The sequence below is a fragment of the Labrus bergylta genome, chromosome 22 (genome assembly GCF_963930695.1).
Source record: "Labrus bergylta chromosome 22, fLabBer1.1, whole genome shotgun sequence".
Lineage (NCBI taxonomy): Eukaryota > Metazoa > Chordata > Actinopteri > Labriformes > Labridae > Labrus > Labrus bergylta.
The window spans coordinates 1,017,625-1,030,124 of NC_089216.1; the positions used below are offsets into that span (position 1 = coordinate 1,017,625).

Consider the following 12,500-nt stretch of genomic DNA (forward strand, 5'->3'; position numbering starts at 1 on the left):
AGCCAACCACGGACACCCCCGCGCTCTTTAGCCAATTAAAGTCCTGAGGGCGGCCGTAGTTTGCGTAGACCACGTCCCCCTGCAGAGAGAGAGAGAGAGAGAGAGAGACAGGTGTCAAGTTAACTGATGTTCTTTGGTGACGTACCTTCCTGTCTCTCCGTCTCACCGTGGGACTTCCTGTGGCGCTGTATGGACAGAAATCTGACGGGTTCAAAGGAATCTGATCTGAGATCTGTCCTGAAGAGTCCACTAACCACAGACTGCTCCTCTGAGACCTGAGAGAGAGAGAGAGAGAGAGAGAGGGGGGGGGGGGGGGAGAAAGAGAGAGAGAGACAGAGAGAGAGAGAGAGAGAAGGGAGAGACAGAGAGAGAGAGAGACAGAGAGAGAGAGAGACAGAGAGAGAGAGAGAGAGAGAGAGAGACAGAGAGAGGGGGGAGAGAGAGAGACAGAGAGAGGGGGGGAGAGAGAGAGAGACAGAGAGAGAGAGAGAGAGAGAGAGAGAGACAGGTGTTTCCTCTATATTCACGCTCTGAAAAACCTGTCGCCCCCTACCTACCTATCAGGGAACTGCAGCGTGGCGTACAGAGACTCGGTCCAGGTATGATCCATCTGCAGCTGTCTGAACCGTCCCAGAATCTCTGAGGCCAGAGACGTCCCCTCTGAGGAACCCGGGGGATGATTCGCTCTGCTGACTCGACTGAGAGGACAGATAGAGACAATCGACTGAGAGGACAGAGAGAGACAATCGACTGAGAGGACAGAGAGAGACAATCGACTGAGAGGACGGACAGAGACAATCGACTGAGAGGACGGACAGAGAGACAATCGACTGAGAGGACAGAGAGAGACAATCGACTGAGAGGACAGACAGAGACAATCGACTGAGAGGACAGAGAGACAATCGACTGAGAGGACGGACAGAGACAATCGACTGAGAGGACGGACAGAGACAATCGACTGAGAGGACGGAGAGAGAGACGCTCAACTGAGAGGACAGAGAGAGAGACAATCGACTGAGAGGACGGACAGAGAGACAATCAACTGAGAGGACAGAGAGAGAGACAATCGACTGAGAGGACAGAGACAATCGACTGAGAGGACAATCGACTGAGAGGACGGACAGAGACAATCGACTGAGAGGACGGACAGAGACAATCGACTGAGAGGACAATAGACTGAGAGGACGGATAGAGACAATCGACTGAGAGGACGGACAGAGACAATCGACTGAGAGGACAGAGAGAGAGACAATCGACTGAGAGGACGGATAGAGACAATCGACTGAGAGGACAGAGAGAGAGACAATCGACTGAGAGGACGGATAGAGACAATCGACTGAGAGGACAGAGAGACAATCGACTGAGAGGACGGACAGAGACAATCGACTGAGAGGACAGAGAGAGAGACAATCGACTGAGAGGACGGATAGAGACAATCGACTGAGAGGACAGAGAGACAATCGACTGAGAGGACCGATAGAGACAATCGACTGAGAGGACAGAGAGAGACAATCGACTGAGAGGACAGAGAGACAATCGACTGAGAGGACGGACAGAGACAATCGACTGAGAGGACGGACAGAGACAATCGACTGAGAGGACAGAGAGACAATCGACTGAGAGGACGGACAGAGACAATCGACTGAGAGGACAGAGAGAGAGACAATAGACTGAGAGGACAGAGAGAGAGACAATCGACTGAGAGGACAGAGAGAGACAATCGACTGAGAGGACAGACAGAGACAATCGACTGAGAGGACAGAGAGAGAGACAATAGACTGAGAGGACAGAGAGAGAGACAATCGACTGAGAGGACAGAGAGAGACAATCGACTGAGAGGACAGACAGAGACAATCGACTGAGAGGACGGACAGAGACAATCGACTGAGAGGACAGAGAGAGAGACAATCGACTGAGAGGACAGAGAGAGACAATCGACTGAGAGGACAGACAGAGACCATCGACTGAGAGGACGGACAGAGACAATCGACTGAGAGGACGGACAGATTGTTGGACAGATGGGTCGTGTAAAAACCGGATCACCTGACTGTGTTGAAGATATCTTCATCTTGTAGTAGCCTCCTCATCATCACCCTGAGATCTCCCAGGTAAAGCCCCACCCCTCCCTCTGCAGGGAGCTTTGTACCGCCCCCTGGCTCTTCATCCTCCTCACCTTGCCCCCCCATTTTGGAGCAGGGGCACAACCCACCTAACACAGCGTAGGCCAATAGGAAAGCTGAGAGAGAGACAGACCACACCCACTTGAATCACATGATCACACAAACCCTGTGTGTATTGTGTGTGTGTGCGCGTCTGTGTGTTTTTGTCAACCTGTAGTGAAGAGAACAACTCCACACGCACACACAAGCACACAGGTTTTCCGGTTTCCATAGCGATGTCCAAGCATCAATGCTTCGATGTCACTGCTGGGCCCCGCCTCCATTTCCTCCTCGGCCTCTGGTGTCACAAACCTCAGCTCCACCCTCTGCGCTCCTGCCGCCTCATCATCATCGGCCACGCCCACTGAGCGCTGGAGTGACACAGAGGTTGACTGGAGAGAGAGAGAGAGAGAGAGAGAGAGAAACAGAGAGAGAGGTGTAACCATGGCAATAAAGGGGGAAGTCTGAATGCTGTTCACCTATCACACCTGTCTCAGACGAGTCCTGATGGTATCCATGACGACCTGCAGAGGAGACAGACAGTTAGAGAAATTAAACCAGGACTGAGCCATCATAGACTGTACATAAGATGTGGGCGGAGCCACTACACTATTCTCAAGCTCCACCCTCTTATCCCAAAAACTAAAAGTTAAAGCGCTCCTCAGCTTCAGACATCGGCCCGTCACTCCTCAAATTTCTGCATTCAAATCAAAACTGTGACGAGCTATAGACGCCAAACACAAACTGTTCTGCTGCTGTCTTCTGTGGTCTACCCAGAGCGAAACACCTCCATACGCAAACAGAGATGCTCACTGGAACACTGGCGCCCTCGTGTGGACAAAATGGTATATCACACCTGAGGGCCAGGTGAGGTTAAACTGCACAGATTTAGAATGACAGTAGATAAGTAAATGATAAGTAGATAGGCGGCCATACTAGGATGTACTGCAGATGACAGTTGAAAGACTACATTCAGAAAATGTAAGGACAGATCATCAACGTAGAATTTAAATCATGATCCACAATGTGAATCACCCAAGAAGACAATAAATAAAACCATGACGTTTTCCTTCTAGTGGCTATTATCAAGGATGAACAGCTTGATGGCAGAGTGTATGAAACATTCAGAAAGCGGCGGCCTGAAGGCATTACCAACTCATTTGAGTCAGAAAGCAGCGACACTCCTACCAAGCTGCTGGAAAGTTCAAACTTCTAATGTCACTATTAGTAGTGTTACTATCCAACGCTGTCTCCTCGTTAGGAGGTCTGCACCTTAGAAGAACATCTGAGGATACAGAGAACAAAACAAAATGATCCTTTACTCACCTTTTCATCAAATTAAAAGTAACAATGCATCATTAGTGAGGATGTGATGTTCACATACAGTCACAGATTAATGAACCTTCACAGCCCGATCACACACTGACATCAGTGACGTCTCTGATAAACACAACCCTCTGAGCTCACTGTGATTGGTTCCTCACAGGGGTCAGAGGTCAGTGTTTGTTTGAGCTGCTTAACTTTATTAACAGAGAGTAAAACCCCCCCCCCCCCCCCACACACACACACACACACACACACACACACACCAGGGTCATGACCCTCACAACTTCTGTTCCTCAGATGTTCTGTCTGAAATATGTCAGAACATCAGAGTGAAACAACAACAACAACAATGAATAATGTACATGGATAGCTATGTCAGTAATAATGTTAAAAGTAGGCTATGTGTAGAATTAGCAGTAACAGCTAAGTATGATAATAGACCGATCAGTCTAATATTAATGTACATAATGTAGAATTAATATACAGCAACTGTAATGATGAAACGACTGATTATTTTAGAGGTTGAAGTTGAGCATCTCTTATATTCATTTGAAAATGTATAATAATGATAGTACAGTGTTTCCCCTAGTTTTAAAGTATGGGGGGGACACGCCGACACAAACACTTGAAGGAATCTTGGTGTTCATGGGTTACTTTTCCTTTTCTACATTGTAATTTATTATATTCATCTTTTAACTAAAAAAATACAAACAAACAGAGACTTAAAGAAAAACAAGTGTGAGGAACTCGTGGGAAAACCAGTGTTTAATCTCTTAAACCGGATACATCAAGTGAAGAGTTTGAGAAAATAAGGAGATATGATTCGTCCACTTATTGCTTCCATAAGAGAAACAATCTAACGGGTCATTACTAGTATACTACCTGATTATTAACACCTGAAGAAAACGTCCACACATGGTTTCTGAAGGTTTACTGTGGTTGGAAAAGTTTCTCTCAGTACAAATATATAAATGTAACAATCACACATGAGCTTTAAACCCTCCAATCCCCTGATTATATCTGATAGAACAGCAGAATGATTGATCCTGTAAAATATTGATTGATCAAGTAAAGCATCACACTAGAATGAAGCACAGTCCACATCCAGAGACCAGACTAAACCTGACCCAGGAACAGTCCAGGATCAGGGTTCACACCAGCCCAGCATCAGACAATCGTGTTTAGTCGGTACGGCAGGTGGAAAGCACAGGAAGCTGCTTGTTCCTCCATCTGATGCTGGACCACCAGGACCCGGATCAGTTACTGGGCACCAGAATCCTTCCTGCATTAAAGAGAAGAAAAGACGAGATCAACGACTGATCCAGAAACACCGTCTGAACTGGTTTAGACTGGTCTGAACTGGTTTAGACTGGTCTGAACTGGTCTGAACTGGTTTAGACTGGTCTGAACTGGTTTAGACTGATCTGAACTGGTTTAGACTGGTCTGAACTGGTCTGAACTGAATTAGACTGGTCTGAACTGGTTTAGACTGATCTGAACTAGTCTGAACTAGTTTAGACTGGTCTGAACTGAATTAGACTGATCTGAACTGGTTTAGACTGATCTGAACTGGTTTAGACTGGTCTGAACTGGTCTGAACTGGTTTAGACTGGTCTGAACTAGTCTGAACTAGTTTAGACTGGTCTGAACTGGTCTGAACTGGTCTGAACTGGTTTAGACTGATCTGAACTGGTCTGAACTGGTCTGAACTGGTCTGAACTGGTTTAGACTGGTCTGAACTAGTCTGAACTGGTTTAGACTGGTCTGAACTGGTTTAGACTGATCTGAACTGGTTTAGACTGGTCTGAACTGGTCTGAACTGGTTTAGACTGGTCTGAACTAGTCTGAACTAGTTTAGACTGGTCTGAACTGGTCTGAACTGGTCTGAACTGGTTTAGACTGATCTGAACTGGTCTGAACTGGTCTGAACTGGTTTAGACTGGTCTGAACTGGTCTGAACTGATCTGAACTGGTCTGAACTGGTTTAGACTGGTCTGAACTGGTCTGAACTGGTCTGAACTGGTTTAGACTTGTCTGAACTGGTTTAGACTTGTCTGAACTGGTCTGAACTGGTCTGACTGGGTGCACCACGGCTGTCATGATACCAGAATTATAAACTGTGATATGATGTTTGTACATGTTTGTTACCACGGCAACCCAAATAGAAGTCCTAGACAACCAGTATTTACTCATTTATTGTTTTTAATGACCGTAGAATCCGGTTTATAAGACGCACTTTTAATACCTATAAGCCGTAGAGCTGAGTCAGCGTTTTCTCACTCTCTTTCTTTCCTTTCCACCTTCACCTGTCCCACACTAGTGTTCCTGTAACGTTCAGAGACCACTCCATGACCACATGGAGGTAAGCTGGTCCACTGCTGTCCTTTTTTCACCTTGTAATACCATGAGCCGACACACGGTGAGCACGCCACCTCAGATTGTAACATTTAAAACACGTGGGAGTCAAAAGAATCAAACGCTTTGACAACCACAGAAAGTGCTGGTCTGAACTGGTTTAGACTGGTCTCAACTGGTTTAGACTGTTCTGAACTGGTCTGAACTGGTTTAGACTGGTCTCAACTGGTTTAGACTGTTCTGAACTGGTCTGAACTGGTCTGAACTGGTCTGAACTGGTCTGAACTGGTTTAGACTGGTCTGAACTGGTCTGAACTGGTCTACCTCGGGTCTTGCTCTTGTAGTAGATGAATCCAGCCAGAGATAAGATCAGACCCAGGATCAGTCCAGACGCTCCGATGGCGATCTTGTTTCTCTCCGACTCTGGCATGGACGGGTCTGAGGAAGACAGACAGACAGGTGAGCAGACAGACAGGTGAGCAGAAAGACAGATGAAAAGTTGAACAGACAGACAGGTGAAAAGGTGAGCAGACAGACAGGTGAGCAGACAGACATGTGAGCAAACAGACAGGTTAGCAGACACACAGGTGAAAAGGTGAGCAGACAGACAGGTTAGCAAACAGACATGTGAGCAGACAGACAGGTCAGCAGACAGACAGGTGAGCAGGCAGACAGGTGAAAAGGTGAGCAGACAGACAGGTGAAACGGTGAGCAGACAGACAGGTGAAAAGGTGAGCAGACAGACAGGTGCAAGGTGAGCAGACAGACAGGTGAAACGGTGAGCAGACAGACAGGTGAACAGACAGGTGAAAAGGTGAGCAGACCGACAGGTTAGCAGACAGACAGGTGAGCAGACAGACAGGTCAGCAGACAGACAGGTGAAAAGGTGAGCAGACAGACAGGTGAGCAGACAGACAGGTATTTACCCCAGACATTAACCAGAGGTTTATCCAGGCTGACGTGATCCACCACACAGGAGATCTTCTCTCCAGACCTGAAAAACCACAGAAACAGAGGATCAGTCACACTCAGGACCTGGACCTGGACCTAGACCTGGACCTGGACCTGGACCTGGACCTGTAGCTGGACCCACCTGGGCGTGTACTCCAGGTGTGAGTGGATCTGGTAGTACCAGTCTCCGTCAGCCAGCTCATCAGTGGAAGTGACATCAGTGGTGACTTCCTTTCCGTCTCTGTGCCAGCTCACTTTGATCATTTTGGGGTAGAAGTCATAGACGCTGCACACCAACATGGCGGGGTGTCCACCAGTAGGGGGCGTCTCAGAGTGCAGCTTGGCGTACGGCTTGGCTGCAGCACACACAGTTTGATTATTGAATTTATTGTTTCAGTAGACGGACAGAGTATCAGTGCTCTTTTTCTGCTTTCAGTGTGAACATCATCAAGTACGAAGAGTTTGAATCAGTGAAACACAGTTTGATGAGTTATATTCATTTAGTTTCACTGAAGGCTTTGAATCCTCTCAGATGACAGAAATAGAGATGTTAATGATTAACGTTTATCGATTAATCGCCGTTAAGAATTGAACCGATTAAAAATGTATCAACTGACAATTTGACATGTAATACCATTTTGTACCAAAAGAGGGCGCCTGTCACTGTGCAACTCAGAAAAGCTAAAGTAAGAAGTGTTACTGAGGAGAGTGAGGCTAAAATGAAGAGGTCAGCAGAGAGACAGAGTTCTGTGTTTTCTGCAGCTGGACTTGTTGAGAATAGACTGAACACTCGACTGAGCCCTGATCACGTAGATGTGCTCATCTTTCTAAATAAAAACACTGAGCCGTACATATATGATGGTGAGTAGAGTATTTTATGTGCTCACAACAACTCACTCCTGAACGTGTAGAAATGTTCATCTGCAGACAAAGCAGAAGAGTTAAGTGTACTGTGAAGAGGCTCAGATGGTTTGATTTCACTTTCATTCAGAACTTTCTGTTGATTTTAAAAAGGAGTTTCATTCAGTCAGCCTTGTTAGAAACGCTGGTGTAGCGCCCGACTGGCGTTGATCTGTTAGCAGATTAAATAAGGAAAGTCACACGTTTAAAAGAGCGAGAGCCTCGTTGTTTTATTAGTTCAAACTGTTTTTATGAATGAATGTTTCAAGTAACTATCGTGCTGCTATAACGGTTTCAATTAAAAATAAACTGAGAACATTAATTATTAATGATTAATCAATAATTGATTGTTAATGTGTTCAACTATTGCTTTAGAAAAATGACTTTAAGTACATCTGAATGTTGTTAACTGCAGTAACAGAGTTTGACCAGCAGGCTGTGACACAGAGCTGTGTGTGAGGACTTAACAGATCAAGAGTTTCACTTTGAGATTTCTCTGATATAAACTGATCATCAGTGTGACACGACTTTAAAGTATTTTTATTGAACATTAATGAAACAGGAAATGATAAAAGAGTGAACATGAAATCTAAAGAAATGTAATCAGTCAGAGTCCATTTGTTTATGGATTCAGAGTCCATTTGTTTATGGATTCATTATTTAATAATACCATGATGATGTGATGCTGTGTGAGGAGACAGGAACTCAAACTCACCTGATTTAGACAGAAGATTACTGTCAAAGAGTCCTATGTTGTGTTGGCAGTATGTCTCCTTCGCAGCTCTCATGCTGTTCAGCACTGAAGTGTCTTTGTTCCAATACTCTGCCTGCTTCACACCATAAGCCGTGTATCCAACAACCCTCCCCAAACTGCTGCTGAATCTGACATACTCCAGTTTGTTGTAGTAGTGAGAGTAGGTGTACTCGATGTCGTTCAGATCAGTCGAGTTAAACTCACAACGGTTTACCGCAACTTGCATAGATCCATCTGAAAATCAAAAACAAAAAAGAATCACTTTCAGTGTTTAACACTGTGTGTGTTGATCAGTAAGGTGTGTGTTGATCAGTAAGGTGTGTGTGTTGATCAGTAAGGTGTGTGTGTATTGATCAGTAAGGTGTGTGTGTATTGATCAGTAAGGTGTGTATTGATCAGTAAGGTGTGTGTATTGATCAGTAAGGTGTGTGTGTATTGATCAGTAAGGTGTGTGTATTGATCAGTAAGGTGTGTGTGTATTGATCAGTAAGGTGTGTGTGTATTGATCAGTAAGGTGTGTGTATTGATCAGTAAGGTGTGTGTGTATTGATCAGTAAGGTGTGTGTGTATTAATCAGTAAGGTGTGTATATTGATCAGTAAGGTGTGTGTGTATTGATCAGTAAGGTGTGTGTGTATTGATCAGTAAGGTGTGTATTGATCAGTAAGGTGTGTGTATTAATCAGTAAGGTGTGTGTGTATTAATCAGTAAGGTGTGTGTGTATTGATCAGTAAGGTGTGTGTGTATTGATCAGTAAGGTGTGTGTGTATTGATCAGTAAGGTGTGTGTGTATTGATCAGTAAGGTGTGTGTGTTGATCAGTAAGGTGTGTGTGTATTGATCAGTAAGGTGTGTGTGTATTGATCAGTAAGGTGTGTGTGTATTGATCAGTAAGGTGTGTGTATTGATCAGTAAGGTGTGTGTGTATTGATCAGTAAGGTGTGTGTGTATTAATCAGTAAGGTGTGTGTGTATTAATCAGTAAGGTGTGTGTGTATTGATCAGTAAGGTGTGTATTGATCAGTAAGGTGTGTATTGATCAGTAAGGTGTGTATTGATCAGTAAGGTGTGTATTGATCAGTAAGGTGTGTGTATTGATCAGTAAGGTGTGTGTATTGATCAGTAAGGTGTGTATTGATCAGTAAGGTGTGTATTAATCAGTAAGGTGTGTGTATTGATCAGTAAGGTGTGTGTATTGATCAGTAAGGTGTGTATTAATCAGTAAGGTGTGTGTGTATTAATCAGTAAGGTGTGTGTGTATTGATCAGTAAGGTGTGTGTGTATTGATCAGTAAGGTGTGTGTGTATTAATCAGTAAGGTGTGTGTATTGATCAGTAAGGTGTGTGTGTATTGATCAGTAAGGTGTGTGTATTGATCAGTAAGGTGTGTGTATTGATCAGTAAGGTGTGTGTGTATTGATCAGTAAGGTGTGTGTGTATTGATCAGTAAGGTGTGTGTATTGATCAGTAAGGTGTGTATTGATCAGTAAGGTGTGTATTGATCAGTAAGGTGTGTGTGTATTGATCAGTAAGGTGTGTGTGTATTGATCAGTAAGGTGTGTGTATTGATCAGTAAGGTGTGTATTGATCAGTAAGGTGTGTATTGATCAGTAAGGTGTGTGTGTATTGATCAGTAAGGTGTGTGTGTATTGATCAGTAAGGTGTGTGTATTGATCAGTAAGGTGTGTGTGTATTGATCAGTAAGGTGTGTATTGATCAGTAAGGTGTGTGTGTATTGATCAGTAAGGTGTGTGTGTATTGATCAGTAAGGTGTGTGTGTATTGATCAGTAAGGTGTGTGTATTGATCAGTAAGGTGTGTATTAATCAGTAAGGTGTGTGTATTGATCAGTAAGGTGTGTGTGTATTGATCAGTAAGGTGTGTATTGATCAGTAAGGTGTGTGTATTGATCAGTAAGGTGTGTGTGTATTAATCAGTAAGGTGTGTGTGTATTGATCAGTAAGGTGTGTGTATTGATCAGTAAGGTGTGTATTGATCAGTAAGGTGTGTGTGTATTGATCAGTAAGGTGTGTGTGTATTGATCAGTAAGGTGTGTGTGTATTGATCAGTAAGGTGTGTGTGTATTGATCAGTAAGGTGTGTGTGTATTGATCAGTAAGGTGTGTGTGTATTGATCAGTAAGGTGTGTATTGATCAGTAAGGTGTGTGTATTGATCAGTAAGGTGTGTGTGTATTGATCAGTAAGGTGTGTGTATTGATCAGTAAGGTGTGTGTGTATTGATCAGTAAGGTGTGTGTGTATTGATCAGTAAGGTGTGTGTATTGATCAGTAAGGTGTGTGTGTATTGATCAGTAAGGTGTGTGTGTATTGATCAGTAAGGTGTGTATTGATCAGTAAGGTGTGTGTATTAATCAGTAAGGTGTGTGTGTATTAATCAGTAAGGTGTGTGTGTATTGATCAGTAAGGTGTGTGTGTATTGATCAGTAAGGTGTGTGTGTATTGATCAGTAAGGTGTGTGTGTATTGATCAGTAAGGTGTGTGTGTTGATCAGTAAGGTGTGTGTGTATTGATCAGTAAGGTGTGTGTGTATTGATCAGTAAGGTGTGTGTGTATTGATCAGTAAGGTGTGTGTATTGATCAGTAAGGTGTGTGTGTATTGATCAGTAAGGTGTGTGTGTATTAATCAGTAAGGTGTGTGTGTATTGATCAGTAAGGTGTGTATTGATCAGTAAGGTGTGTGTATTGATCAGTAAGGTGTGTGTATTGATCAGTAAGGTGTGTGTGTATTGATCAGTAAGGTGTGTGTATTGATCAGTAAGGTGTGTGTGTATTGATCAGTAAGGTGTGTGTGTATTGATCAGTAAGGTGTGTGTATTGATCAGTAAGGTGTGTGTATTGATCAGTAAGGTGTGTATTGATCAGTAAGGTGTGTATTAATCAGTAAGGTGTGTGTATTGATCAGTAAGGTGTGTGTATTGATCAGTAAGGTGTGTATTAATCAGTAAGGTGTGTGTGTATTAATCAGTAAGGTGTGTGTGTATTGATCAGTAAGGTGTGTGTGTATTGATCAGTAAGGTGTGTGTGTATTAATCAGTAAGGTGTGTGTATTGATCAGTAAGGTGTGTGTGTATTGATCAGTAAGGTGTGTGTATTGATCAGTAAGGTGTGTGTATTGATCAGTAAGGTGTGTGTGTATTGATCAGTAAGGTGTGTGTGTATTGATCAGTAAGGTGTGTGTATTGATCAGTAAGGTGTGTATTGATCAGTAAGGTGTGTGTGTATTGATCAGTAAGGTGTGTGTGTATTGATCAGTAAGGTGTGTGTATTGATCAGTAAGGTGTGTGTGTATTGATCAGTAAGGTGTGTATTGATCAGTAAGGTGTGTGTGTATTGATCAGTAAGGTGTGTGTGTATTGATCAGTAAGGTGTGTGTGTATTGATCAGTAAGGTGTGTGTATTGATCAGTAAGGTGTGTATTAATCAGTAAGGTGTGTGTATTGATCAGTAAGGTGTGTGTGTATTGATCAGTAAGGTGTGTATTGATCAGTAAGGTGTGTGTATTGATCAGTAAGGTGTGTGTGTATTAATCAGTAAGGTGTGTGTGTATTGATCAGTAAGGTGTGTGTATTGATCAGTAAGGTGTGTATTGATCAGTAAGGTGTGTGTATTAATCAGTAAGGTGTGTGTGTATTAATCAGTAAGGTGTGTGTGTATTGATCAGTAAGGTGTGTGTATTGATCAGTAAGGTGTGTGTGTATTAATCAGTAAGGTGTGTGTGTATTGATCAGTAAGGTGTGTGTGTATTGATCAGTAAGGTGTGTGTATTGATCAGTAAGGTGTGTGTGTATTAATCAGTAAGGTGTGTGTGTATTGATCAGTAAGGTGTGTATTGATCAGTAAGGTGTGTGTATTGATCAGTAAGGTGTGTGTATTGATCAGTAAGGTGTGTGTGTATTGATCAGTAAGGTGTGTGTGTATTGATCAGTAAGGTGTGTGTGTATTGATCAGTAAGGTGTGTGTGTATTGATCAGTAAGGTGTGTATTGATCAGTAAGGTGTGTGTGTATTGATCAGTAAGGTGTGTGTGTATTAATCAGTAAG

General features: G+C 43.4%; 2 protein-coding genes and 1 long non-coding RNA gene across 7 annotated transcripts in view; 1 reads left to right on the forward strand and 2 right to left on the reverse strand.

Moving 5' to 3' along the window:
- Window positions 1-3,689, reverse strand: part of tfr2 (transferrin receptor 2) — a 15,994-nt gene extending 12,305 nt beyond the window's left edge. The window contains exons 1-7 of one of the 4 annotated variants that reach the window (XM_029275355.2): window positions 3,486-3,689; window positions 2,648-2,683; window positions 2,332-2,551; window positions 2,044-2,236; window positions 558-698; window positions 167-275; window positions 1-79 (exon numbers count right to left, since the gene is read on the reverse strand). The exon at window positions 1-79 is cut by the window's left edge and continues 164 nt beyond it. In XM_029275355.2, the coding sequence (XP_029131188.2) occupies window positions 1-79; window positions 167-275; window positions 558-698; window positions 2,044-2,236; window positions 2,332-2,551; window positions 2,648-2,677 (772 nt within the window). In that variant the 5' untranslated portion in view covers window positions 2,678-2,683; window positions 3,486-3,689. The other 3 variants (XM_065950581.1, XM_065950582.1, XM_020660649.3) reach the window with 3 other exon arrangements.
- Window positions 3,690-4,232: 543 nt separating this feature from the next.
- Window positions 4,233-12,500, reverse strand: part of LOC136177414 (H-2 class II histocompatibility antigen, E-S beta chain-like) — an 11,176-nt gene continuing 2,908 nt past the window's right edge. The window contains exons 2-6 of the mRNA XM_065950600.1: window positions 8,407-8,679; window positions 6,934-7,147; window positions 6,767-6,834; window positions 6,165-6,278; window positions 4,233-4,767 (exon numbers count right to left, since the gene is read on the reverse strand). Of these exons, the coding sequence (XP_065806672.1) occupies window positions 4,742-4,767; window positions 6,165-6,278; window positions 6,767-6,834; window positions 6,934-7,147; window positions 8,407-8,679 (695 nt within the window). The 3' untranslated portion in view covers window positions 4,233-4,741. The remainder of the gene's footprint in view (window positions 4,768-6,164; window positions 6,279-6,766; window positions 6,835-6,933; window positions 7,148-8,406; window positions 8,680-12,500) is intronic.
- On the forward strand, window positions 6,178-6,826 carry LOC136177419 (uncharacterized). Of its 2 annotated transcripts, none has more exons than XR_010665025.1 (3): window positions 6,178-6,315; window positions 6,348-6,427; window positions 6,564-6,760. It is a non-coding gene; the product is annotated as an uncharacterized lncRNA (long non-coding RNA). The 2 variants fall into 2 exon arrangements; XR_010665026.1 differs by lacking the exon at window positions 6,178-6,315 and having other exon boundaries at window positions 6,336-6,427; window positions 6,564-6,654; window positions 6,687-6,826.